Below are 25,084 nucleotides of genomic sequence, written 5' to 3' on the forward strand. Positions count from 1 at the left end.
TATTTTTGAAATTTGACACATTTGAAATTTCACACATGAAAGCAAAAATACAAATATTAGAGATCAGTTTCTAACGTGTATAATAAATATGATAAAAAATATAAAGTGAGTTAAATTGTCTATTTCACCTTTAAACACATTTATGCAAGAAATTAATCCGACAGTAGTTTACCTAAGTTGACATGACATTTACCCGCAATCTCATTTCGATAGTAGTTGGTAAATCCTCAAAATGGCTACATTAAAATGTCATTTGTGCAATTTACTACAAAGTATCTAACGAAAATAATAATTATTCGAAAGCTCATTAATGCAGCAGCTAAAGATGATTAACACGTTGTGTATGTCACACAAAAAAAAATAGACAAAGTGTCTCTGAAGTCTGTTTGGTTTGTCTACAACACACGAAACACCACGAATCTGACAGTTAGCTAAAATACACAAAAACGAAAAAAAACGATCCACCAATACGAGACAACAACCTGTTGTTTGACTTTTTTGTTGTTGTTGTAGAAGGTATGTTTATTTTAAACAGGCCGCATAGGTAATACGCTGCTTCTGAAGCATCAACCATTACAAACTGCACTACGCTGTGTGCACTATTTGCCAGAAGTTAGTGTAGTCTTTGCTGCTTTCGTTGTTTATTGTGTGTATATCTCCTTAGTTTTTAAGGTGGATGCACTATTTACACCATCTTGTCTTTAGTTTCACAACCCAACTTCTGGATCTTTCTTATGGGAGTCAGTAAACGCAAACTCTCGGCGTCATGTCAGTTGGTTTTATTTTAGACAGAAATAAACAAGTACAGAGAATTGCAATAAACTGTCAGTGAAAACAGATTTTTCAGTTGACTGTGGTGGAATTGAATCTCTGCTGTGCGTGTCATTTAGCTGTGCTTAAAACATCTATTTTTTCCGAAACATACAGAAAACAAGTAATCAGTGCCGAATCTATTTCATCGAATTTTAATGTCTTAATTGGCCACCGGGGAATAATATGTCACTTCTTTATTGATGAAAACGTCATTCGAATGGCCGTTCAAGTAAAATCTTACACCCAAACGTGTAGTGGCGCATTTATCCAAACATATTTTAAGGCCTCAATGGAACATTAAGGCAGCCCTAACACTCATTGTGTATAGAACTTAAAACCATCGCCAGGCAAAAATTGTCGTCTTATGGTTCAGAAAATTTTATACGAGGAAAGCCTAAAGGTGTAAACCCAAGTAAAAGAAAAATAACCATTAATTCCCAGATTATATTAAATTGTCACTCCCTTATATAGAAAGTTAATAAACAACAATCTTAGCGTATAAAATACCAATGACACCGGAAACATTTTTGCTTGCTGTGCTGTTTTCTCTCTTTCCTGTCATGTATAAAACACAAACGAAACTAAAAACAACAAAACAGTAAAACAAACAAACCTAAAAGAGAGAATGTTTATGTTGAGTTGTTAAAGATACGTTGACTTTTCGTTTTCAACAACAATATGGAAAATGCAATGTTTATGTCAGGTGAATAAAATTAATCCGAATTTACACTTTTTGACAAGTCTGACCGAAAAAAGGAAAGCACCGCTGCTTCTCAGAGCTCATCTGTAAAATTAAGACATAAAATATTTATATATCGCCTCATGACTGATGTCAAATACAATTTAATGTATGTATGCAGATAATTAATGTCTCACTGAATGAGTTCTTTTTTCTGTCGTTGTTGTTTTTATTACTCGTGAATGAAGTATTTTTAAGAGTCGTCATCTTAATTTGTTGATTTTTATTTTCAGTTAAGTTTAAAAGGTCAAATCGTGGCTTTTTAAGATTCGTATACCATAATAATCATTTCCCACGATTTCGTGAGGACATAAAATACATTTTTGCTCATCTGTCAGAAAGAGTGAGACAGTCAGAAAGAGAGTGAGAGAGCAGAAAAACACAGACAGATTTTTACAGCAAACGTGTAGCCGAATAAATCGGATTCACTGCTTGTCGCACTTTTGTTTAGTTTCTTTTCTTTTCTGTTCTGTTTTTTTTTTTGGAACAAGTCACACTCTAGACAAAACAGAAATAATAAAAACAAACATACCAAAATGACAGAAATTCACTTGGCGCGTTGCATTACGTTTTGGAGATGTCAGATGTTGTGTTTCTTTTTTTTAATTTGAACTTGTCTTTGCTGCGTATAGATTTTTGTTGATATTGTTGTTGTATAGTTGATTTGTTTTAATGCTAAATAACGATGATGTTATTTTGACGGCAAGAACGTGCAATTAATTTAAAGACGTGACACATTGAAATTATGTGTATATAGAATGTCGGCACCTATAACTATAACTGATGATTATGGTGATGATGATGATGATGGGTGGAAAGTGTCACATGTCACGATGACAGTAAAGTAGGTTCTCTTCTTAACACATCATGTGTGTTCGTATTCATAGCCTACATATTGCTTTATGTTATAATTAAATTTTCCATGAGACGGTAGACATGTCTTTCGAGGAGTTTTGAATTTATAATAAAACAAAATTGAAATTTCTGTCTGTGAAGATTCTATCAATATTTTAATTTGTCATATTAGCAATCATTTGCATTAAAGCACGTTTTCGATTTGGACAGCTTTTAAATGATATAAAGATGACTGATAAGTTTAACCTTTGAAGCAGTAAATGTTTAGGTAATTTTTCAAACAATATGTTTTTGAGGGATGTCACTTGAATATCTGTCAAAATGTTGACACGTATGAATTTCAACGTTATCAGAACTCTTTTTGACTTTTAAAAATCGTTAACGCAATCAAGTCAAACCAAGTGTCATGTTATTAAAAATGTTGACAGAATTATAGTGCCCGAATTTTACTGTCATCGAAGTGAGAATCTAATTTTCCAACATTGGTGTTTAGGAAGTTAAACCTTTTATATATTCTATCTATCAATTAGTCTCCACTTCTGTCAAAATCACAGCAATACAAAATCAGTATGTCAAATAAATGTCACACAAGTAGGTGTGTTCGTCTAAACATCACACCACAGTGTCATAAAACAATTCACTTAACAGTAAAAAATACTTCTTCAATTTCAAATCTCCTATTAAGCTGAGAGCATATGTATATCTCTAGAATTTACAATGACACGTGTCAATTCGAATGCTCTTTCTAAACCAATCTACGGCAAAGCACTTGCAATAACGGCAGTTTCCGACCATCAGTGTAAATACCAATGAATATTTAATCTGCAACACGGATGTCTTTTTCTCTCTTCCTTTTTATGTTTCGAAAGATTCACCCGGATATAGGGTTGGTTTGTTCCAGTGAGCAGCACCTCTCTGTGTAAATTATTACCAAACTCCTACACTTTTTTCCACTGTCGCTCGCGTCGTTAGTCGTCTCGTCAGCAGCAGTGATCTCTTCTCTTCACTTCTTTTCTTCTTTCAAATAGTATTTCCCATTTGAAATCACTTGTTGCGCTTGTTACCATTTCCAAGTTTTAGAACCATAAAAACGTCAAAACCAACAGCTCACTGAAATTTCTCCCAGGGTATAACTACAATACCTTACTACCGTCGAGTCGACCTGGCTGAATGGCTGACTGGTTGGCGGGCTGAATGGCTGACTCGACTGGATGGCTGTTGCGAATTCCCCATGCGCGCTGGAGGGCAAGAATGTCAGAGAAGTCAAACAGGCAATCCGCAGCGACATCAATAGTATAGGTACAAAGCTATAGAAACGACTGACGACGACGGCATGGAGTTGGAGTTGAAGTTTGAGTGGCCCAACCCAAAGACCGGGTGGCAGATTAAATTTGTAGCCTTCCTTACCTCGTTTTGCTATATGATTACAACTTATACCTGAGTTGTGTGTTGCTGGTTTTGTTTTTTATTTTTGCTTCTGTGAATTTAAGTACGAATTGTTTTGTGTTCTTTGTACCGCTCTGCTCGAGCTGTTTGCTGCATTCGTTCGAATTGAAATTCAACAACTTTCAGAAAATTGATTGTGTAGCGATACAAATGTATCTATGCGAAAATGTGGAACACACCCAGGTTTGTTGGAAACCGAAGAGAATTTGAGGCAAAAATATATATAAAGAAAAAAAACAACGATAAATAAAACGTAAGAGGTTCAGAAATGGCAGGCAAGCAACCAAGACCATACGAGCTAGAAAAATAAAAAAAATTGAAATAAAAGAAGGTAAGAGATTGTACATGCGCGGTCTTGAGTTGGAACTATGGCTGCACCAGCAAAGGTAATAAAATCCAACGAAACAGGTGAAATAAATAATGGGCTAGGGTATTGAATTTTTTGTCTTCAGTTTTTTTTTTTTTTTTTAAACTGAAAGTCTGAAAGGCTTTACAAGAAAAAAATAAATAGAAGGTGTTTGCCCAGAATATACGAGTAATCTAGATGTGGAATTAATAGTTACAACATCTAGATGCTAAATGGGGATAAAAAGAGGGAGAATTCGTTTAACTGCGTTAAATGAAAATTTTATAAAATTTAAATATTTTAATGACTTAAAAATGCAAACTTAGAAAAAAAGAAATCAGATACGACCAAGACAAAACAATAACAAACCTTACATTTTGATTTGATCAACAAAAGGAAATATTTGTTGGTAATTTTTGTTCTCTGAATGCACTCAAGTGAAAAATAAAATAGAAAAACAATAACGGTTCTAAGAAATCGGAAAATCACTGAATTGAGTCAAAATCGTGGCGTCTAGAGGCTTTTAATAGTGTCACTAAAAATCAATTTAGCTTGTTCGACCTTCAAGTTGGTATAAGAACCGGAACTTGTGCAAGTGTCAAAAATTATTATGGATGACATTTTAATGGCATGTGTCATTTTCAAGACTTATAAAATTACCAGGCCTTTTGATCTTGACTATCTCGTTAAATGTAAAAGTCGGTGTTGAAAACAAATAAAATAAATTTATAAAATTGGGTGAGCATTTGTGACAGCTCATAATAGTGTAATTAATAGTACACAATTAACCTGTCATCCAACATTTTACTAGTTTTGAGATTTTGGTAGACTGCAAAACATTCAAATTATTAAATCATTTATTTTGAAGGCTGGGGAAAACATTTTTTTTTGCTCAATTTGTATAAGGTGTGAATAGCTGTCAAATAATTTTGTTCGCATTGAAATAAGAAGAGAAATGTCAAAAATGTAAATGCTTTTTCACATTAAATTTGATTGCAGTTCTGAGAATAAAATAAAGCAAACGACAAATATGTACGTCCATATGAATATTTTTGTAGAGAGGGGGGAGAGGTGTTTCCACTAAGGCACCTTTCCTTATCCAGACGGCAGCAGAGGATTTCCCGAGATGAAACAAACGGTGGCGTCTACAGTTTCAGTAAGGTTGAACTACTTAGTGAACACCTAATAGGGCTACTTCGACTTATTCGGAGCCCAGGCCTATAAGGAGCGATTTTATCCGGCTCCCCGTCCTTGTAAGGATCTGGCCCTCCATGTTGGGGGTTGTGCCGTCGGATACAGACGGATTTACTGTTGACAACCAACGCAAACGAAATAAGGACAACGAACTTCGGATATGCAAGTAGAATGTTAGGTCCGTTAACAGACCACGTGCGGCCGAATAATTCGCGGAGACCCTAGACTGCTATAAAGCAGACATCACAGCCATCCAGGGAATACGATGGAATGGGCCGGGCAAAAAGAGGATGAAAAACTGCGATATTTACTATGGTGACTGCTACAACGAAAACCAACAGGGCTTATTTGGATGCGGCTTTGTCATTGGAGCAACACATAGGCAAGAAGTCTTGAGCTATAGGTGCATCAATGAGCGCCTCATGACTATCCGCATTAAGACTAAATTCGGCAAAATAAGCCTGATGTGCGCGCACGCCCATGACAACACCAAAGATATGTTCTTCGAGCTCTTAGACAAAACATATGAGCAGTGTCCTAGCTACGATATCAAATTTGTTTTGAGCGATTTTAATGCCAAGCTAGGAAGGGAAGACATCTTTGGTGGAATAATCAGGCAGAACAGCCTGCACGACAACACTTCCCACAACGGATTCAGGCTCATAGATTTTGCTGCGGGGTGAAACGTCATGGTATCCAGTACGTGTTTTCCACACCTCAACTTGAACTTCTCTAGATAAATCTACCGTCAACCAGATTGACCATATTGCGATCGACGCCAGACATGCTTCCAGCATCATGGATGTCCGAACTTTCCGAGGAGCTAACATCGACTCGGACCACAACCTCGTTGTAGCCAAGGTAGTACTTCGGGTTTCCAGACCCAAGGCAAACCAAGGACCGACCGAGTTACAAGTAACCTTTCTCGAAGTTCTCTGCCGCAAACACGATGTATCGCAAACCAGTGGCAACATTGCCAAGATGCAATCACAGAAGCCGCCTCTGATGTACTGGGTTTCAAGAATCCACCAACAAGGAACCCCTGGTTCGATGAGGAATGTCGGCAGGCTAATGAAGGCAAACAACAGGCACGCAAAGCGGCGCTGCATAAAAGGACGAGAGCTGCTCATAAGCTCTATGAGCAGAAGAGGCGAGAGTAACGCCGACTTCTCAGAAGGAAAAATAGAAGGCATGAGAAGCGTGCGGTCGAAAATGTTGATAGATATTTAAGCAGAAATGAAGTTCGAAAGTTTTAAGAACAGGTGAAACGAAACTCGCAGGTACATAAACCTAGAACCGAAAGCTGCAAAGACGAAAGTGGAAACATCATAGTGGAGACGCAGTCAATACTGAGGATATGGAAGGACCACTTCTGCAAACTGTATAACGGCGACAACGAACTGAATTCCGCTGTCAGGCAGGATGATCCATTTAACATAAAAGACGAAAGCCAGCAATTCCATCTTCCCGACTTAGACGAAGTAAAGATTGCCATATCTAAGCCGAAGTCTAATAATGGCTTGAATGCCGAGCTCTTTGAAGCATCTGGAGATAAGTTGGTTAGGAGCATGCACCAACTTATCTGTAAGATATGGTCGGAAGAAAACATGCTCGGTGAATGGAACCTTAGTATTGTTTGCCCGAGCCTGAAAAAAGGAGACCCTCTAAATTGCACCAACTATATAGGAATCAGTCTACTTAACATCGCCTATATAATCTTCTCTGCCATAATGTGTGAACCTCTAAAGCCCATCGTCAACAACCTGATAGGTCATTATCAGTGTGGTTTTACGACAGGAACGGCAAATCCTGGAAAAAACCCTAAGAACACCAAATCGACACCCACCATATTTTCATCGATTTCATCGATGCACGAGCCGTATAGAGCCATGCCTAGTTTAAAATAGTGCAGAGTTCACACGTCAACACTAGAAGCACTATTTTCCAAAAGTCTGTCCAGTTACTGGCATATGCTGATGACATTGACATAATCAGAAGAACACAGCGTAATGTCAATGGGGCTTTTGTGAATATTGAGGCAGAGGTGGCAAAAATGGGTTTAACGATTAATGAGGGCAAAACAAAGTGCATGCTGTCGTCAAAAAAAGACATTTAACACCGACCTTTTGGTCAAAACGTCACCATCGACAGACGTAACTTTGAGGTAGTCAAGGACTTCGTCTATCTAGGCTCCGCTGAGATCAAACGCAGAATAACGCTTGCTAACCGCTGTTTCTTTGAGCTAAGAAAGCAATTGATTAATAAAGCCCTCTCTTGAGGGACCCGTCCTGCTATACGGTGCAGAGGCATAGACTATGACAAAAGCGGATGAAAGCACCTTGGGTCGGTTCGAGAGAAAAGTTCTTCGTGTGATCTACGGTCCCGTATGCATCGAAGGGGAGTGGAGGAGAAGATGGAACGACGAGCTGTACGGGCTGTAGAGCGACGTAGACTTAGCCAGAAGAGTAAAAATCCAACGACTAAGATGGCTGGGTCACGTAGAGCGCACGACAAGCTGTCGTTTTTAACTTGTCTACAATCTGACGTAAGATTATATGACTGTTGCGTGTTACATTCCATAGTTTATGGTACCCTTACACTGTCTAAAGTCAGTACAAGATTCTCATGATGGGATACTATTATTGTTCGAATTATTTCTTTCAAAATTGTTTTCATCATTATATATTGCAATCATTCATTAAAGAAAAAGAACTCAGGAAAAAACACAAAATAAGAAACCGAACAGGCCCAACACCATGCAAATGCTCAATGGGAACGTTCACCTCTCAATTCCCAATTGAACTTCTTTACTCTATAAGACAAAAAAAAAAGTATACTTTGGTTGAAGAGTATTTTAAATGTAGAAATCTCCATATTGTTGGCTGATGATGGGGACTGTGGTCCGTGGTGGATCGTAAAACTTCAACAAACGTGTTTTCTCATCAAAGCACAACCGGCGTGGCGCACTACAGCAGCCATTAGCAAAAGCCACATCAGCAGCGGCGCGGCGGTGGCGGCCAAGAACTGCACTTAACTTCATACATGTAGATATACTCTAGGTAGTACATGAAATCCCCAACATAAGCAATTTATTTTTATTTAACTCGAGAAAAGCAAAATAAAAACAAAATTATCATTAAACAAAAAATAATAAAAATAAAAAATGCAAGACACGATACGATCACGCTGAGCTGAATTGTGGCTGCTGCAATGATTCTCTTGCTGTTGCTGGCAAGGTCATCATCAGTCGAAGCCATTACACCCTGTATAAACTTTGTTATTGCAAAATCAGATTGAATACAAAACAACAAATAAAAACAGTGAACGTTGAGAAGTAGGAGGTGGCCATTGTCCAGAAACTTGCTGAGCCTGAGAATCAGAAATTATGATATGATTTTTATAAGGTTACATGATTTTGTTTATATATTATAGGCATAATACTTCCCTTGACATTTTCACAGAACTACTGTATCGACATCTTGGTTAAATTCTATTTTATGTCAATATCCGATGAGTGTGGTAAATTGACGTGACATTTGACAGTATTCAAAATACCACAACTGCAGGAAAGCAAACTTACTCATCGCAGAACTGTCAGTTTTCATTTGACATTTCAATTTATATATTGCTTTGTTTCCAGTAGCATTCTTAACCCTACAAAATGACAGTTCTTGTAGATAGAGGAGAAACAGTTTGTGCGTTTCAAGTTATAATTTATGAAAAGCACTTAACCGATCAAACAGTTAAAAACAGATAAGGTCTGTTTAAAATGAATCACAACTGTCATTATTTCTCCATATTTGTTTCTTTGACATTATGTTAATTTTAACTTTCTACAAATATTATGGTAGCTTGTAAAATAAAACAAATCTTCAATTGAAAAAAAAAAACAGAAGTTGTTGATTGCCCGAACCAAAAATAAACAAACAGAACTACAATAATTTCCATTGTCCAGAAACTTGCTGAGCCTGAGAATCAGAAATTATAATATGATTTTTTTAAGGTTACATGATTTTGTTTATATATATGGGCATAATACTTCCCTTGACATTTTTACAGAACTACTGTATCGACATCTTTTTTGGTTAAATTCTACTTTATGTCAATATCCGATGAGTGTGGTAAATTGACGTGACATTTGACAGTTTTCAATAAGCCACAACTGCAGGAAAACAAACTAACACATCACAGAACTGTCAGTTTTCATTTGACATTTCAATTATTGTATTGCTTTATTTCGTTTTGGCGATTTCGATAGGTTATCCAGTAGCATTCTGAACCTTACAAAATGACAGTTCTTGTAGATAGAGGAGATTCATGAAAAGCACTAACACGATCACACAGTTAAAAACAAGATAAGATCTGTTTAAAACGCTCAATTAGTATTTCTTTATCTTCTTCTGGATAACTAATCAAAACTGTCCTTATTTCTCCATATTTGTTTCTTTGACATTCACTTAATTTTAACTTTCCACAAATATTATGGTAGCTTGTCAATAAAACAAATCTTTAATTGAAATTAAAAAAAACTTGAAGTTGTTGATTGAAGGAACGAAAAATAAACAAACAGAACTACAATAATTTCCAACGCTATTACATTTGCCGCTCTTTATCGCACTTATCATGAAGTACACACTGGAGAATTGAACTGTCAAAAATAGCAACCTTCCTATTTCCTCCCACACAAATTAAAAGTGACGGCAACCAGGGTCATTTAATACAGAACTTAAAGAGCGTTCTCCGAGATATCTCTGATTGAAAAAACAAACAAAACCCGAGTGCTTTGATATGCGTGAGCTTAAAAGAAAACCAGACCTTTTTTGACAGCTCAGACGAAAAGTGTCGTTTATTTTAAAATTATTAATGCCAAATTAGTTTGTCCAAAATCGACCAATAAAACCTGCACCACAACAACACCTGCAAGCATACTTCAGTGAGGGCCAAAAAACAGTAAATTCATAGAAAGTTTGTTTAAAAAATGAGTCCGAATGTCAACCCGATCGTGGTGAATGATCATCGTTGATATTTAAATATGGCTACTCAAAAATAATATCAACCTGTGACGGTTAAATTTTGACAAATGTGGTAGCCAATTGTTTCCCATGTATTTTGTTTGTCTTATCTGACTAACTGACAACTGACCCCACCAGCCAGGAAGTTTTTGACAGTTCACAAGCATTTTGTTATATTTGTTTTGAATTTACTTAAACAAAAGTCAGAACAAGTTCAACGATGACAATTCACAAGTACGAGTAATTCCATTTGCAAAAAGGTTTTAATTGCGATTTTTGAGACAGCAGGCACGTCGGTTGTGGCGGAGCTTATATCCACATCATCAGTCCTTGAATTCAAAAAGGGCGATGACATTGCAAACATCATCAATTTTAATTCGATCTTGTTATTTGATTATTGTGAAGCCTCGCACATGCCAAAGACGATCACGATAACGAAATGATGTCTTTGTCATTGATTACGGTTATCATTCACTTCGAAATCAAGATGGCGAATGAACTTACACATAAACTTCATTCGTAATGTCAAAAAATAACTTTAAGAATAAAAAACTGATGTACCACTTAATAATAATTAATACCTGCCTAAAGATATATTAATGTTGAAAGTGCATTTATTTATTTATGTGTTTTAAAAACTACTTTCACATAGTATTACAAAAATAAATTGAAAGAAGTTAATTAAAGAACGAAATAACAGTACAAAAAGCCCCCATCTTCTCGAATATAAATGACATCGTTAAACCTATTTATTTTCCACAACAAACTATATATAGGTAGATATAATTTACTTGAACATAAAAACCATTAAGAAAAACAATTATTTTACAGCCTTCATTTGTAAAGGAACAGTCCGAACAATTCAAACAGAACTGAACTGAACTCTGAATGCGTGTTGCCGTATATATGAGAATAAATGTCTTTCTATATGGAATAAAACTTGGAACGATATGATATGTTATGTCCTTTTTATAACAACCCATAATTTATTGCTTTATTTTTTATTTTTAAGTACTATTCAAGTTTTATATTTATATTATTATAAACAAAATTGGCAGTGCACTAGGCATTGAGAGGGAGATACAAATAAAATGTACTTTTATTCTTGGTTGGCAATAAAAATAAACTACGTGCATATTATGTATAGGCATGCCCTTTTGACGTTAATTATAATATGTAAGGTCGTATACCTACTCGAAATGTCTTACTGTTTATTTTATTTCAAATTGCATAAAGACGAGGCGCAATGTGACATAGTTTCATTTTGTATAAGGATTCATTTTTATTTTAATGAAGTTGACGTTTCATTATAAAGCCCATCATACATCAGGTTTTTTGAATGGAATCAGAATAATGGTGTACAACTGAAATGGACTTCTTAAGTAATAAAGTGTCTTTTTTCTTGAAGTTTGAAGTTTTCATTTTTATTTTTGAAGACAATTTAGATTCTAAAGTTGATGGCTCTGTTAGTTGGTCTCTATTTTATCATATTTACTGTAGATATCGCAAATCGATTATAATGGTCCATTTACATTCATCCCTTTTTGTGCAGATTTAAAAGTGCAGAACAGTGTAAATCCACCATAAATTTACCAAAACTGAATTGAAGAATTTTTAATCACAGCTTAGGGCAGCATTTTTACATTTTAATTTGTTTTTTTAATGGTCAAAGAAATAAAAATCGCAATCGAATTAACTCATTTAAGGACTGTTCACATGAAAATCACAAACGACCGATGACGAATGAATAAATAAATGTGATTTTAAATAATTGATTAACTTTAATTATTGGGAAATTGTATAGCTTAAAATACACTATTCGTCGCGAATTGCAATTTTATTGTAACGAACTGTCAAAATCGATTCGCGTTCCACATACAATCCACACTTCAACGAAAAAATCATTCGCTTGCTTCTCAATCTACAAATATCATTCTAGTCTTTGTTGTGCATCTGTAATGATGAATAAAAAAAAGTCATGTTGAAGAAATGTCATAATAGATGAATATTCCTTTACTTTTACAGATAACTTTTTCACATGTCAAAGAGACAGCCAAGTTGTTTTGTTAGATGTTTAAATTAATGAGGATCTAATGGCTGAATCACAAACACGCTTCAGCTTCGGCGTTACGGTGGCCTTGCTTCAATGTTGCTTTGAATGGCATTTCTATTATTTCATCCCTCCAAAGAGCAAATATTTTGTTTGTTGACATTTTTTTATAGCTGTTGAGCTGTCAGACAAAGAAAATGTTCAGATAATTGAACTAGAGCTTCCGTTTGGAGTCACATTACGTTACATTACGTTCTTTTCGTTTTTTCGAAGCTTCATTGTGATAGCATGCATTGAATTCATATGGCTGAACTCGTAAGCGTCAGACGAAGCCGAAGCTGAAGCGTGTTTGTGATTTAGCCATAAGAGTATTAATACGAAGTGATTGCTATGTTTTTCCATTTATGAAACAAATTTTATAAAATAATATTGTAGTAAAATCGTAAATCAAATATCTAATACAGTGTTTCGTGGAACATGTATAGGAAAAGACCATCAGATGTCGCATAAAGCGAACAAACAGAACTAAATGTCAAATTTTAGTTTACGACAAGTCTGTTTGATTCATTCTTGTTTGAAATCTATATAAAGGGCCTAGCACATTAGAGCGAACAACAATTGAACGAATGGACAAAAAAACGTGATTTTTCACATTTCAAAAAGTCAATTTCAAACAAAAACACATTCAAATTATAAGAAACCAATTGACACTTTTGTTAGAATAATAAAATTTACATATTGTTCTCTAAATCAAGGCAATTTTGTTAAAACAACTTGGTAGTAACGAATTGCAGTGTGGTTGCAACGAACTGTCAAACTCTGTTCGCGTTCCACATATTATCCACACTTCAACGAATAAATTGTTCGTGCTCAACTTAACCTCAAAATTATGCCACTCTTGTTTTGTTTGTTGAAAAGGGTAATTATAAATTGACAATTCGTCGCTGTCAAAAAAGTCAAAATATGCTTACATCCACAGTTCGCAGTTCGTAGCTCATGTGCAAGCAGCTTAAGAGTAATAATATAAATTAATGATTTCTATTCGATTTATAAAAGAAATAGACAAACTTCATAAAATAATATTGTAGTAAAATCGTTAATCATATACTTACTATATTGTTACATGACACTAATAATTAAACTTTTAACTATGTATAGAAAAAGGCAGTCAGATGTCGCATAAAGCGAACAAACAGAACTAAGTGTCAAATTTGAGTTTACAAAAAATGTGTTTGATTCATTCTTGTGTGAAATCTATAGTAAAACGAATTTAATAAATAAAATCATTTTTAATTAGCTGTCAATTTAACTTTTTTGGATTACGACACACCAGGTTTAGGCGACAAATAACAGACTTGTAGTTTAGGCAAGTTGGAAGTATTTTATTAGCTGTTCAAAAATCTTTTCCAAAAAGGGCAGATTTATTAAATATTTCAAATGAAGTTAATCTATTGGTGTTTTTCATTAGCAGAATAAATCAATTAATTTTTGATCTAGATCTGTCAAAACACAAATTTACCCTATTACATAAATACAACGAAAAAAAACAATTTTAATTGTGTTCTATATTTTTGACGGAAATTACTTAATTGACTTAAATAGTTTATCAGATTCCACCGACTCAAAAGAAAAGCTTAAAATGACATTAGAAGTCTGACATGTAATTTTAAAAATATTGAACTTTGTCTTTGCAAATAAAAAACAAATTTCCTGGCTTCCTCAGCCATTGATTAATTAAGTATAGATAGAAATCCTATGCTGTCAAAAAGAAAGCAAAAAATGACATAAAAAAAATCAATTTAAAATCGAAATCGACATAACTTAGCCATTCATTTTCTGAGTTGTCAGCTTATAAGAGTATAGTCTTATGTGTGCTCAAGGCCTTATTTTACTATGAGTTTATTTTGTCTAGTTATTTACTTACAAAAAACAAGTGGTTGTGGGTACATCTCTGTGTTCTTACCTGAAAAGAAAAAGAAAGAAAATATCTGTTAATAAAAAGTATTTTTTATTTTCTCTTCAGTTAAAAGTTTAGGTCCAACTACACTTCCTTGTGGAATGCCAACATGTTTTTTTCGCTTTATGTTAAATTTAACATTCAAATTTAAATCAATCAGTCATTTAAATTTTAAAACATATGCTAAAATTTTATATTGCTTGTCTCAGACTTATCAAAAGATTAGAATTCTTGAAATTCTTTAGATACAATGCTTCAAATCAATCTTCAATACATCAAAATATAATTAATTTTTTCCACAATTTGTTGTAAATTTATCTTTAACATGTTTCAGCAAATTTAATTAAAATTATCTTTTCATAAAAACAAAATAAAAAGAAGGCGGCATAAAAATGAACCTAGAGCAAAGTTCATCGTACGCAAATTACAAAACCAGCAGCAGAATATCATGGTCATGTTCTTGAAGGTAATTAAAAGCGTGCGTGTTCGATATACCTAATGATTCGATATCAATATGCTAAAATCTATTTTTGCATTTTCTAACATAAATAAAAACACATTGTTTTGTTGGTGTCTTTTTTATAGTTTATTTTTTAAATTTTATCTAAAATCTTATTTGTCGGTTTCTGGGAACTTTTCTAGGTCAACATCAAGAAGTGACTACGTTCGTCGGCGTCGTGTTGTCGTCGTTGTCGAGCGTACCAGTCAGTTTTAGATAGATTGGCCAGAGGAATTGATAATCATTTAAAAGCTATTTTCAGCGAAAAAAAAAAAAAAAAACAAAACAATACAAAAAAAGTGTGGCAAAAAGTGTGTTGATACATCTTCCAGTTGTTTTTTCTATTTTAAATTTTATTTGTTTATAAAATCTAACAAAAAATAAGATAAAAATAAAAACAAAAAAGTGATTTTGATCTATGATCTATTTATCATGCTTTTTAAGAGGACAGTATTTATGTACCTACATGAAAAGCTATAAGTTATAAAACATTTACATATATGTTTCTGTTAAACAGGAGTGGAACATATGAATGTCTTCTTTTTTGATTGATGTTAAATCATCATTTTCATTTTATTTCTTAGGGGGGAAAAATCTGGAAATATCATTTTTGAAAAACTTTGCACACAGATACGATTTTCAAAACACAAAGACATTTAAATTTTCTTAGAAAACGGGTTTTGATACAAAAATATTCATCATATTTTTATTACTAACATAATAAAGGTATAGATTAATTAACTTTATTAAAATGTTTAAAGATCAAAGCGAGAATAATCACGCGCGTCAAAGTTGCTTATGAATTTAATTAAATATTTCTTTGATTCAATGAAAGTTTTATTGTGTATTAGTATATAATATAGCTGCGTTTCATTCGGCTAAAGATTTTTTCGTTAAGTCACTTAAAAGGCAGTTATTCTAGGAAACTTTATAACTTTAACAAAAATTTCGATTGTAGATCAAAACTTATAACTTTTTTTTTTACAAATTCCCAATGAAAAAAAATCAATCTGTCACAATTGTTTGTAAATAAGAGGTGTTGCCAGTGCGCAAGATAAATATGACAGGCTGGTTTGAAGTATTTACTTTATGTAGTAGAAGCATTAATCTGAAACACGATTACCAGAAATAGATCAAAACTTATTACTTTTTTTTTTTAAAGCCCCAATGTTAAACGAGAAAAAATCAATCTTTCACAATCGTTTGCAAATAAGAGGTGTTTCCAGTGTGCAAGATAAATATGTCAGTCTGATTTGACGTATTTTCCTAATGTAGTAGAAGCATTAAGGCACGAGTACGATAACTTTGGCGCCGAGATATAATAACGGTTTTTGGTAGAGGGGCTTAATACAAGCATTTTTTACTATGGGAGGGGGGGGGGTCTATCTCCCCCCGTTTAGGCGGGAAAATGGAAAAAAAATAATTAAAAAATAACGGTAATACTTACAATTAAGTATTATACCTTTTTTTAAAGCCAACACTTGTGTCTAGTAGCTTGTTTTTAAATCAAGTCAAAACTATGCATAGTTTGCGAAAAACATTGTTTTAAACTCAAAATTTGGTAAAAAAAAAGTTAAAAATATGGTTTAGAGTGTAATATTTCAAAACTTTTAGATTATCTACAATTTTTTTTTTAGAATACATTGCCCTTATTTATTTTTGATCGAAAACTGAAAACTAGATGATTTTATGTCTTTTAGTTTTTGAGAAAATTGAAAATAACCACAACTACTATTTTAATTTAATTCTTTTTTTTTGCTTCAAAAATCTTATTTTGATAGTAACAATGGTAGGTGCAAGTTTGGTTGTATGCAACAGTGGGATCCGTAAGGGGGGCATGCTGCCCCCCTGCAACCCCCCTGCTTGGGCTCACTATAGGATTTGGGGTGGGTGCAAGTTGGAGTGCGTGCAAAGTGAGGAGGGAGCAAGGTTCGGTGAGTGCAAGATGAGGTGCATTCAAAGTTTTTTTTGCATTTAAATAAGCTGAATTAAAAAATAATTGATATTATATACATAAACATATGTACATATATGTCATGTCCATTTCAATCTCTTTTTTTCTAAATATACCGTTAGGTACTTGACAAAAACTTTAACATTTAATATATTTGAGCATAAAAATGTATTGCATTATAAAAAAATTTGCATTACCTTTACTTGACTCACAAAATGACCTAATCTTTAACAATTATCCTGAAAGTAAATACCAAAAAACTCTTTAAAAAGTAGTTTTAAAAACCCCAAAACCAAAATAAAACAACAATCACATATGTAGGTATATACGAAATTTCTAATGCAAACAGTAAGATACCCCCCTGCTTGGGCTCACTATAGGATTTGGGGTGGGTGCGAGTTAGGGTGGGTGCAAGGTGGAGAGGGTGAAAGGTTCGGTGAGTGCATGCAAAATTTCATATGCATCTAAATAAACTGGATATAAAAAAAGTAATTTAATTGAAATATTTTGTTTTGGTAATTTTCAATTTTCTCAAAAACTAGAAGACATAGAAACATCTAGTTTTCAGTTTTCGTTAAAAAATAAATAAGGGCAATGTATTCTAAAAAAAAAAATTGTAGATAATCTAAAAGTTTCGAAATATTACACTCTAAACCATATTTTTAACTTTTTTTTTGACCAAATTTTGAGTTTAAAACAGTGTTTTTCGCAAACTATGCATAGTTTTGACTTGATTTAAAAACAAGCTACTAGACACAAGTGTTGGCTTTAAAAAAAGGTATAATACTTAATTGTAAGTATTACCGTTATTTTTTAATTATTTTTTTTTCCATTTAAAGTACATGTTTTTTTAAATTGCCCCTACCGCCTAAACGGGGGGAGATAGACCCCCCCCTCCCATAGTAAAAAATGCTTGTATTAAGCCCCTCTACCAAAAACCGTTATTATATCTCGGCGCCAAAGTTATCGTACTCTCCCCAGCATTAATCTGAAACACGACTAGTGGGACAAAATTAAGGAGATATAAGAAATTAACGTCAAATGTCAATTCTTCAAAAAATTATTTGGTTTATGAGCTAAAATTAAACAAAATCATTAAAATCGAAACTGTTTGACAGCTTCCATTACAAGCTTTAAAAAAAATACATTTTGGAAACAAATGAAAAAACCATCAATGAATTTCAAGATATTTTCCTTTTACGGCTGATAAATTAACCCGTGGCATGATGGTTAGTGCGTTGGACTGTCATGCTAGAGGTCTTGGGTTCGATCCCTGCCTATGCCATCTAAAATCTTTTCACGGGTACTGCCTCTTGCGAGGAATTGACAACTTCTCCAAGAGTAACTATTGTCATGAAAAAGTGCTTTCTCAAAATTAGCCGTTCGGAGTCGGCATATAAACTGTAGGTCCCCTCCATTCCTGACAACATTACTCGCACACAGGAATGGTTGAGAGTTGTAAGTCACTAGGCCTTGGTTCTCAATGGACTGTCGCGCCACCCTATTTATTTATTTATTTTATAAATTAACAATCAACTATTAAAATTGACACCTGTCAGTTCCTATTAACATGAAAATGTCTTAAATATTAAACAAAACTTGTTCTATTGTGTTTCAATTCCACTCCTTTAAAAGAACTCAATCTGATGTTTACATTGCAGTGTTAAAAATAAATATTCTTTACGGGAAAATTTTGTTTAACCTTATCCAAAGCATGGATATGGTACCTTTATAAAAAAGCTTATAAAGTTAGAAGTTGTCTTGATGTGTCAATTTTAAAATAGCAGAAATGTAAATCGGGATTTTTTCTTGCACTTGTTTTATTGCGTTCTCAATATTTCGGTTCTCGAATAACATTGTTGTTCAGTGAACATTCTTTTTACCAGAAATGCTCAATTATAAAGATAAGAAACTATCGTTTGTTTTACCCTTTGAAAATCGTCTGTTAACGTTGTTGTATTTATAATTTTGACATTATGTCATTTTAAACTAAGAACAAATGGAATGGAAGGAGCTAGCGCCACTTGACAAGGTAACAGCAAAATATTGACAGTCCCTTTTTTAGTCATTTATTTTCGCTATTTCTATAATTAGCTTTTTTATATTTTGACATTGAAAACATCCGTTTAAACCTTTTTTTATGTTATCAAATCAGTCTATACAACATGCTTTCATTATAATAAGTTCAGTAAATGGCACCAATCATCATTTAATTCACTTTTGCGAATTATATCAAGGGTGTGTTCGCAAAATCTCCCTTAAAATAGTTTGTTAACGTTGTTGTATATGCAATTTTGACATTATGTCATTTTAAACTTAAAACAAATGCAATGGAAGTAGCTGGCGCCACTTGAGGAGTTAACAGCAAACTATTGACAGTTTCTTGTTTTTTAGTCATTTCTTTTCGCTATTTTCATATTTTTTTTTTATTTTTTTGCATCGAATCAAATCAGTCTATACAACATGTTTTCATTAAAATAAGTGCAATTATTGACACCAAATCATTATTGAATTCACTACGGAAAATTGTATCAAGGGTGTGTTAAAAAAATCATGAAACTAAGGGAAAGGGTAGAATTCATTGCTACTGAATTTTACTTTCGGTAGTAATCAACCGATATTCTTCCAATTTAACATAATTCTGTTTTATTCTTATGAGGTTGCAATTATTTGTCTATCCATAGAAGGTTCTTATAAGTCAGAACGATGAACATTTTTTTAAAGAAATTATAGGAAAGGACTTATTGAAAAATAGCCTATAACTAAATTTTTGGAGTAAATTATAATTAAGACGGCTTCATAAATTCGGTTCATGTTGAACTTCAAAAGTCAAGAAGTTTTCAAAAAACAAAATCTCATTGACCAAAAAAAAAATTAATTGCACTGATAACGAAATTGCACCAATTTTTTATTGGTTAAATCAAATTTGAATTTTGACATTTCAACAACAATAAAACTGTCTTGTCTACCAAGAAACTTATTTAAAGTATTCTGCAATCGTATGAATGTTTTTTATTTCAGAACTGGGGTTAGTTAACTTTGCCCACAAGCTGAAATAAAGTCCCACGAATTACAATTTTTAAAAACAGTACAAATATTATTTTTTCCAAAAAATTCCTTTGAAAGTTTGTCAATAAATATACTTTAATTATTTTTTGAATAGCTTTAATTTTTATAAAGAAACACCTTGTTTATTTTGTTTGGCTATTTTTCTTTGATTTTGTATTTAAATAAAAGCATTTAAATTTAATTACAAGTTTTTCTTTGTTATTGCAGAATGATTTTGTTTAACTTTTATACAATAAACTTTCCAAATAAAATAAAATTATTTATATTTTAGTTGCAGTTGAAAAAAAGGTATAAAAACTTTCAATTCAAGACCATTTTCACACTTGTCATTTTGTTGGTCAGGATTGATGAACACATCCACAAAATATTTGCAGGAAGACCAATTTAATTGGTAGAAGAACTAAATACGAGAGTGTGTTTGGTTTTCGCCTGATCTAACGCATACTATCTAACATATAAAAGTTAAAAAATAAAACCAAATGTAAAGCATCTTGCACACGAGCACGAACTGCGAACTGTGTATGTTCGCTTATTTTTACTTTTCTTTAACATGAGCTTTATTTCTATTCGCAGACAGCGACAAATTGTCAATTTATAATTACCTTTTTTAACAAACAAAACAAGAGGGGTATAATTTTGAGGTTAAGTTCAAAGCAAACAATTTATTCGCTGCAGTGTGGATGGTTTGTGGAACGTGAATATAGTTTGACAGTTCGAAGCAACCACACTGCAATTCGTTAATACCAAATTGTTGTCACAAAATTCTCTTATTTTAGAGAACAAAATACAAATTTTATTATCCCAACATAAGTGTCAATTGTTTTTTTATAATTTAAATGTGTTTTTGTTTGAAATTGACTTTTTGAAATGTGTAAAATCACGTTTGTCCGTCCATTCGTTGTTCGCTCTCATGTGCCCAGCCCTTAAGGTAAAGATTCCAAGAATTCTAATAAAGTATTTTGGTGGATATTAAGGAAATCTAAAAGCGAACACTCGTTACACTAGGAATAATACAAAAATTGAGTTATTAAAATTTTCCCGGATGTATTTGGACAGTAAATAACATGAAATAATTTTCGAGATTTGTCAGCACAGTCATAAAATAACAAAACGTCAAAATGAGTCTATTGTGAGGATAGCCCAATGATTCAATTTTATGTTCTCAAAATGGGAGCGTTCAATCTCGTGTTGAATAGGCTGTCTTTGATGAGTAGATTTGAAGATACCTACATCATTGAACGCTGAACCAAATATCTGTGCACAAAAAGTAAACAAAAATTTAGATTTTAAGGTTCGAAATTGTTTAATAATTTTTAATGGATATTGTGTTGTTACATTTTTAATTTACTTCAAATTCAACTACATGATGGATCATTTAGTCTGTCAGAAAACCACATCTACCATAGCTTCTTTGACAACTTTGGATTCCTTTTGTTGACAGCTCAGCTGAATTGGATCATCTGTTTTCTTATACTTCAAACACTAGCAAAATGGTATAATGATACCCTATCTCTCTTGAAGATTGAATACAACCAATAGAAGCTTGAAATTCTTTGGTTAGAGACTTTTTTTTTTTTAAGTTATTTAAAATTTAAAGAGCTGCAGGGTTTAGAAGTAGAGGTCGAGATTTTAAGGTTAGGTTAAAAAAATACAGAACCCTCCAACAGAAAAAAAACCCATTGTGACACCACATGAATCTAGAGAATTACTTCTTACTAGTCGAACCGTTTTGAGTTTTTATAAAGCGATGAAGATATTTGATATCCTTATTAGCTAGTTCACTGGGATTATCAAAAAGGTAGTCTCCCAGATGAAGTCTGCGTCTTAGTGAAAGAGCAGGGCAAGTGCAGAGGAGATGAGAGATTGTTTCCTCTTCTTCTTCGTCCATACAGCTCCTACAGAAGTCATTTGAGGCTGCACCAAGCCGTATTCCGTGTCTGCCTATAAGACAGTGTCCCGTAAGGACATCTATTAGGGAGCTTATATGATGTCTGCTTTGAGATAACAAGTCTTAAGAGCGCTTTAGGTCCAGTGAAGGCCATATGAGTTTTGTTGCTGTGCATGTTGGTAAATTGTGCCACCTAGAGTTTGTTGTCGTAAGAGCTGTTTCTTTTAGCAGAAATTTACATGCAGCTATTTGTATACCTATCTCCACTCTCTCAGGTGAAATAGGCATGAACGTTCCATTTTTAGCATGTTCATCGGCTCTACAATTTCCCATGATGTCTCTGTGGCCGGGCACCCAACAGAGGTGAATGTTAAATTGCTGTGCCATCTTCTTAAGAGACGATCGGTAATCGAGGGCCGTTTGAGATTTGGTTGAGACACCGCCAAGAGATTTAATAGCAGCCTGACTGTCAGAGAATAAACGGATATCAGAAGTTGATATCACGATTTCTCTTAGCCAGTAGAGGACCTCATTGAACGCTAAAATTTCAGCTTGGAAGACGCTACAATGATTAGGGAGGTGGAAAGAGATGCTTAGATTTAGTTTTTTTGAGTACACAGCACTACCAAGTCCCTCATTTGTCTTGGATCCATCTGTAAAAAAATGAATGCTTTTGTCATCCAGGAGTTGTTTGTCTTCCCATCAATATCTGGATGGAGTGGATACCTGGACATTTTTTCCAAATTGGGGTTTTGGAATAGTGTAGTCTATTAACTTTGGTAAAGAACCAATGAGGTTCAAAATGATGGAGTGGCCCACATTGTTGTTAGTTCATTGAGGCGTTGAGTCTTATAGCTGTACTCGCTGCCACTAGTTTCCTGAAGGTGTCGAGGGGTGTCAGATGGAGGTAAGTGTCTAAAGCTGCAGAGGGTGTGGTTCTCAATGCCCCGCTTATGCAGAGACATGCAGTGCGTTGGACTCTGCTGATTTTCTCGTAGTATGTGACTTCCTCCACTCTAGTCTACCATACTGCAAGCCCGTATATAAGCATTGGTCGGATGACCGACATGTATAGCCAATAGGTTTTGCGGGTTGAAAAACCCATTTGCTTACTATGGCTTCCTTGTAAAGAAAAAGAGCTACTGTAGATTTTTTAAGGGTTGAAACTTTTTCCAAATTTTTTGTCCAATATCAAACCAAGATATCTGGATTCATTGGTAAAAATAAGTGGTACACCTTTTATTGAAGGAGGTACAATTACTGTTATCTTGTATTTCCGTGTAAAAAGGGCGGGTTTTGAGAATTAATACTAAGTCCGTAGTGATTAGCCCATTTAGTGAGCATATTGAGTGCGTTTTGGAGGAGATCTCTCAGTGTATTAGGATGTTCTCCTGTGACGGCGATAGCAACTACTCTGTAGCCTTCCCTCTCAAGGGATATTAGCAGTTCTTTAACCACTATTTTCCACAGGAGAGAAGACAGAACACCACCTTGCGGAGTAACTTTACCGACAGACCTTTACGTACAAAAATCTCTATGTTAGAGTTGATGGTCCTGCTTTTTAGCATACGATTAATCAACTCACAGAGTGAGTATTCGACGTTTAGGGTCGTCAAAGCAGAAGTGATAGCAGATGTGTCAACGTTCTTGAAAGCGTCTTCAATATCCATCAGGAAGGCAACCATAGTATATTCTTTTTGCTCTAGGGAGTATTCGACAGTTCTTACCAGAGTGTGCAAGGCTGTTTCTACCGATTGTTCTTTGCAGTAAGCATGCTGAGACATTGATAGCGTCTTATCAATGCTATTACGAACATCTATATCAATCAATCGTCCCAGAGTTTTGAGAATGAATGATGAGTTTTAAGGTTGATAGTGGAAATTTTGTATTTCCTTTTTGCTTTTTTCTTATTGAATTTAGTTTTATTAGATTTTAGAACAATCAGAAATTCTGTCGAAACTGCAAAGCTCAAGACTAAGTTCTATTAAACTAAATCGATCAGATTTCATTATTTATGTACGTATGTTCAACACGAGTTAAACCAAATTAGTTTTCAACTCAACTTGAACATTCAAATACTAATTTGGGACTCATATTCAAAGAAACTTTATCTTTATCCTTTTTTCACATGGCAGGTCCTTAAAAGAAAAAAAAAAATGGCAACAAATTCAACTAAATTACAATACATAATGCTCTTCCACATCCATCTCCAAGGACAATATTCTTTTTATCTTTTAGCTTGCTTTTAACCATCATATAATACAGAATAATAACATACACACAAACAAACGAAAAAAAAGGACCCTTCTCCACACTAAAGTTATTCCCCAATTATTATTTATTTATCCACAAGAGGATACAATAAATAGCCATCCCTAATAAATATAAAATAAATACAATAAAAAGAATATCTCTCCTTTTGCATTCGTCGTCGTCGTTTGGTCGTCCTGTTGGCTGGCTCTATCTCTGCCTCTGACTGGGACTGCATGCACAGCATGTGCTATTCAATGCTAAGGATCTCCCTCTCCATAAATTCCATCCTTATACAAAAGACCTACACCATAATCTATTTGTGCCAACAAACAACCAATAACAAATGAAAATATTGCCTACCACAAAAGTAGGTATAAGGATCCATAGTATCCTCTTTTCGCATATAAAATTCCCTCTATCATTGTACCATGTCCCATCTTTAGGTTATTGAACTTGGGGTAGTCCTTGTTTGTGTGGAATATCCCAAATGCCAGCCAGGAATATGGTACAGTAAAAATAAAAAAAAATACATAATCAACCAAACGAAAACCCATTTAAATGCTACTACCCTCGATTCCAGTCCAATTCATGCATCCAGAATCCGAATCCAATCCAATGATGAATGTATCTTTTTAGCATCAGAGTTGAAGCAGAAGCAGCAGCAGAAACAGAATCAGAGGCAAACGAAAATCAGACATAAGAATCCCCCCAAATGCATTGTAGAGAGATCCAGCTACACAAGTGCTTATAGCCATCGTCATGGTTCCATCAGTGATGCGGGGACTGTGTCTCATGGAAGGAATGTGTCTCATCTTCTTTATTATCTGTTGTGCCAAATCATTGCCTATGCCGCGATGATGATGGTGATGGGCTGATGTCCTTTTTACAGAGAAAAATATATGCATATATCCAGATGGATATGCAGAGAGGATCAGGATCAATGTGCTATGATATATGATATATAGGGGAGCAGAACTATAACGGAAGGACAACGATATGGATTTTAATG

At 34.0% G+C, this 25,084-nt stretch overlaps 1 protein-coding gene across 2 annotated transcripts in view; it reads right to left on the reverse strand.

Moving 5' to 3' along the window:
* Positions 1-25,084, reverse strand: part of LOC129948957 (fibronectin type-III domain-containing protein 3A) — a 249,002-nt gene that overhangs the window by 101,117 nt on the left and 122,801 nt on the right. The window contains exon 4 of one of the 2 annotated variants that reach the window (XM_056060117.1): positions 14,380-14,413. The exons of the other annotated variant lie outside the window; for it this stretch is intronic. Coding sequence (XP_055916092.1) covers positions 14,380-14,413 — 34 coding nt within the window. The remainder of the gene's footprint in view (positions 1-14,379; positions 14,414-25,084) is intronic. 2 annotated transcript variants of the gene reach the window in all.

The sequence above is a fragment of the Eupeodes corollae genome, chromosome 3, assembly GCF_945859685.1.
Source record: "Eupeodes corollae chromosome 3, idEupCoro1.1, whole genome shotgun sequence".
NCBI lineage: Eukaryota > Metazoa > Arthropoda > Insecta > Diptera > Syrphidae > Eupeodes > Eupeodes corollae.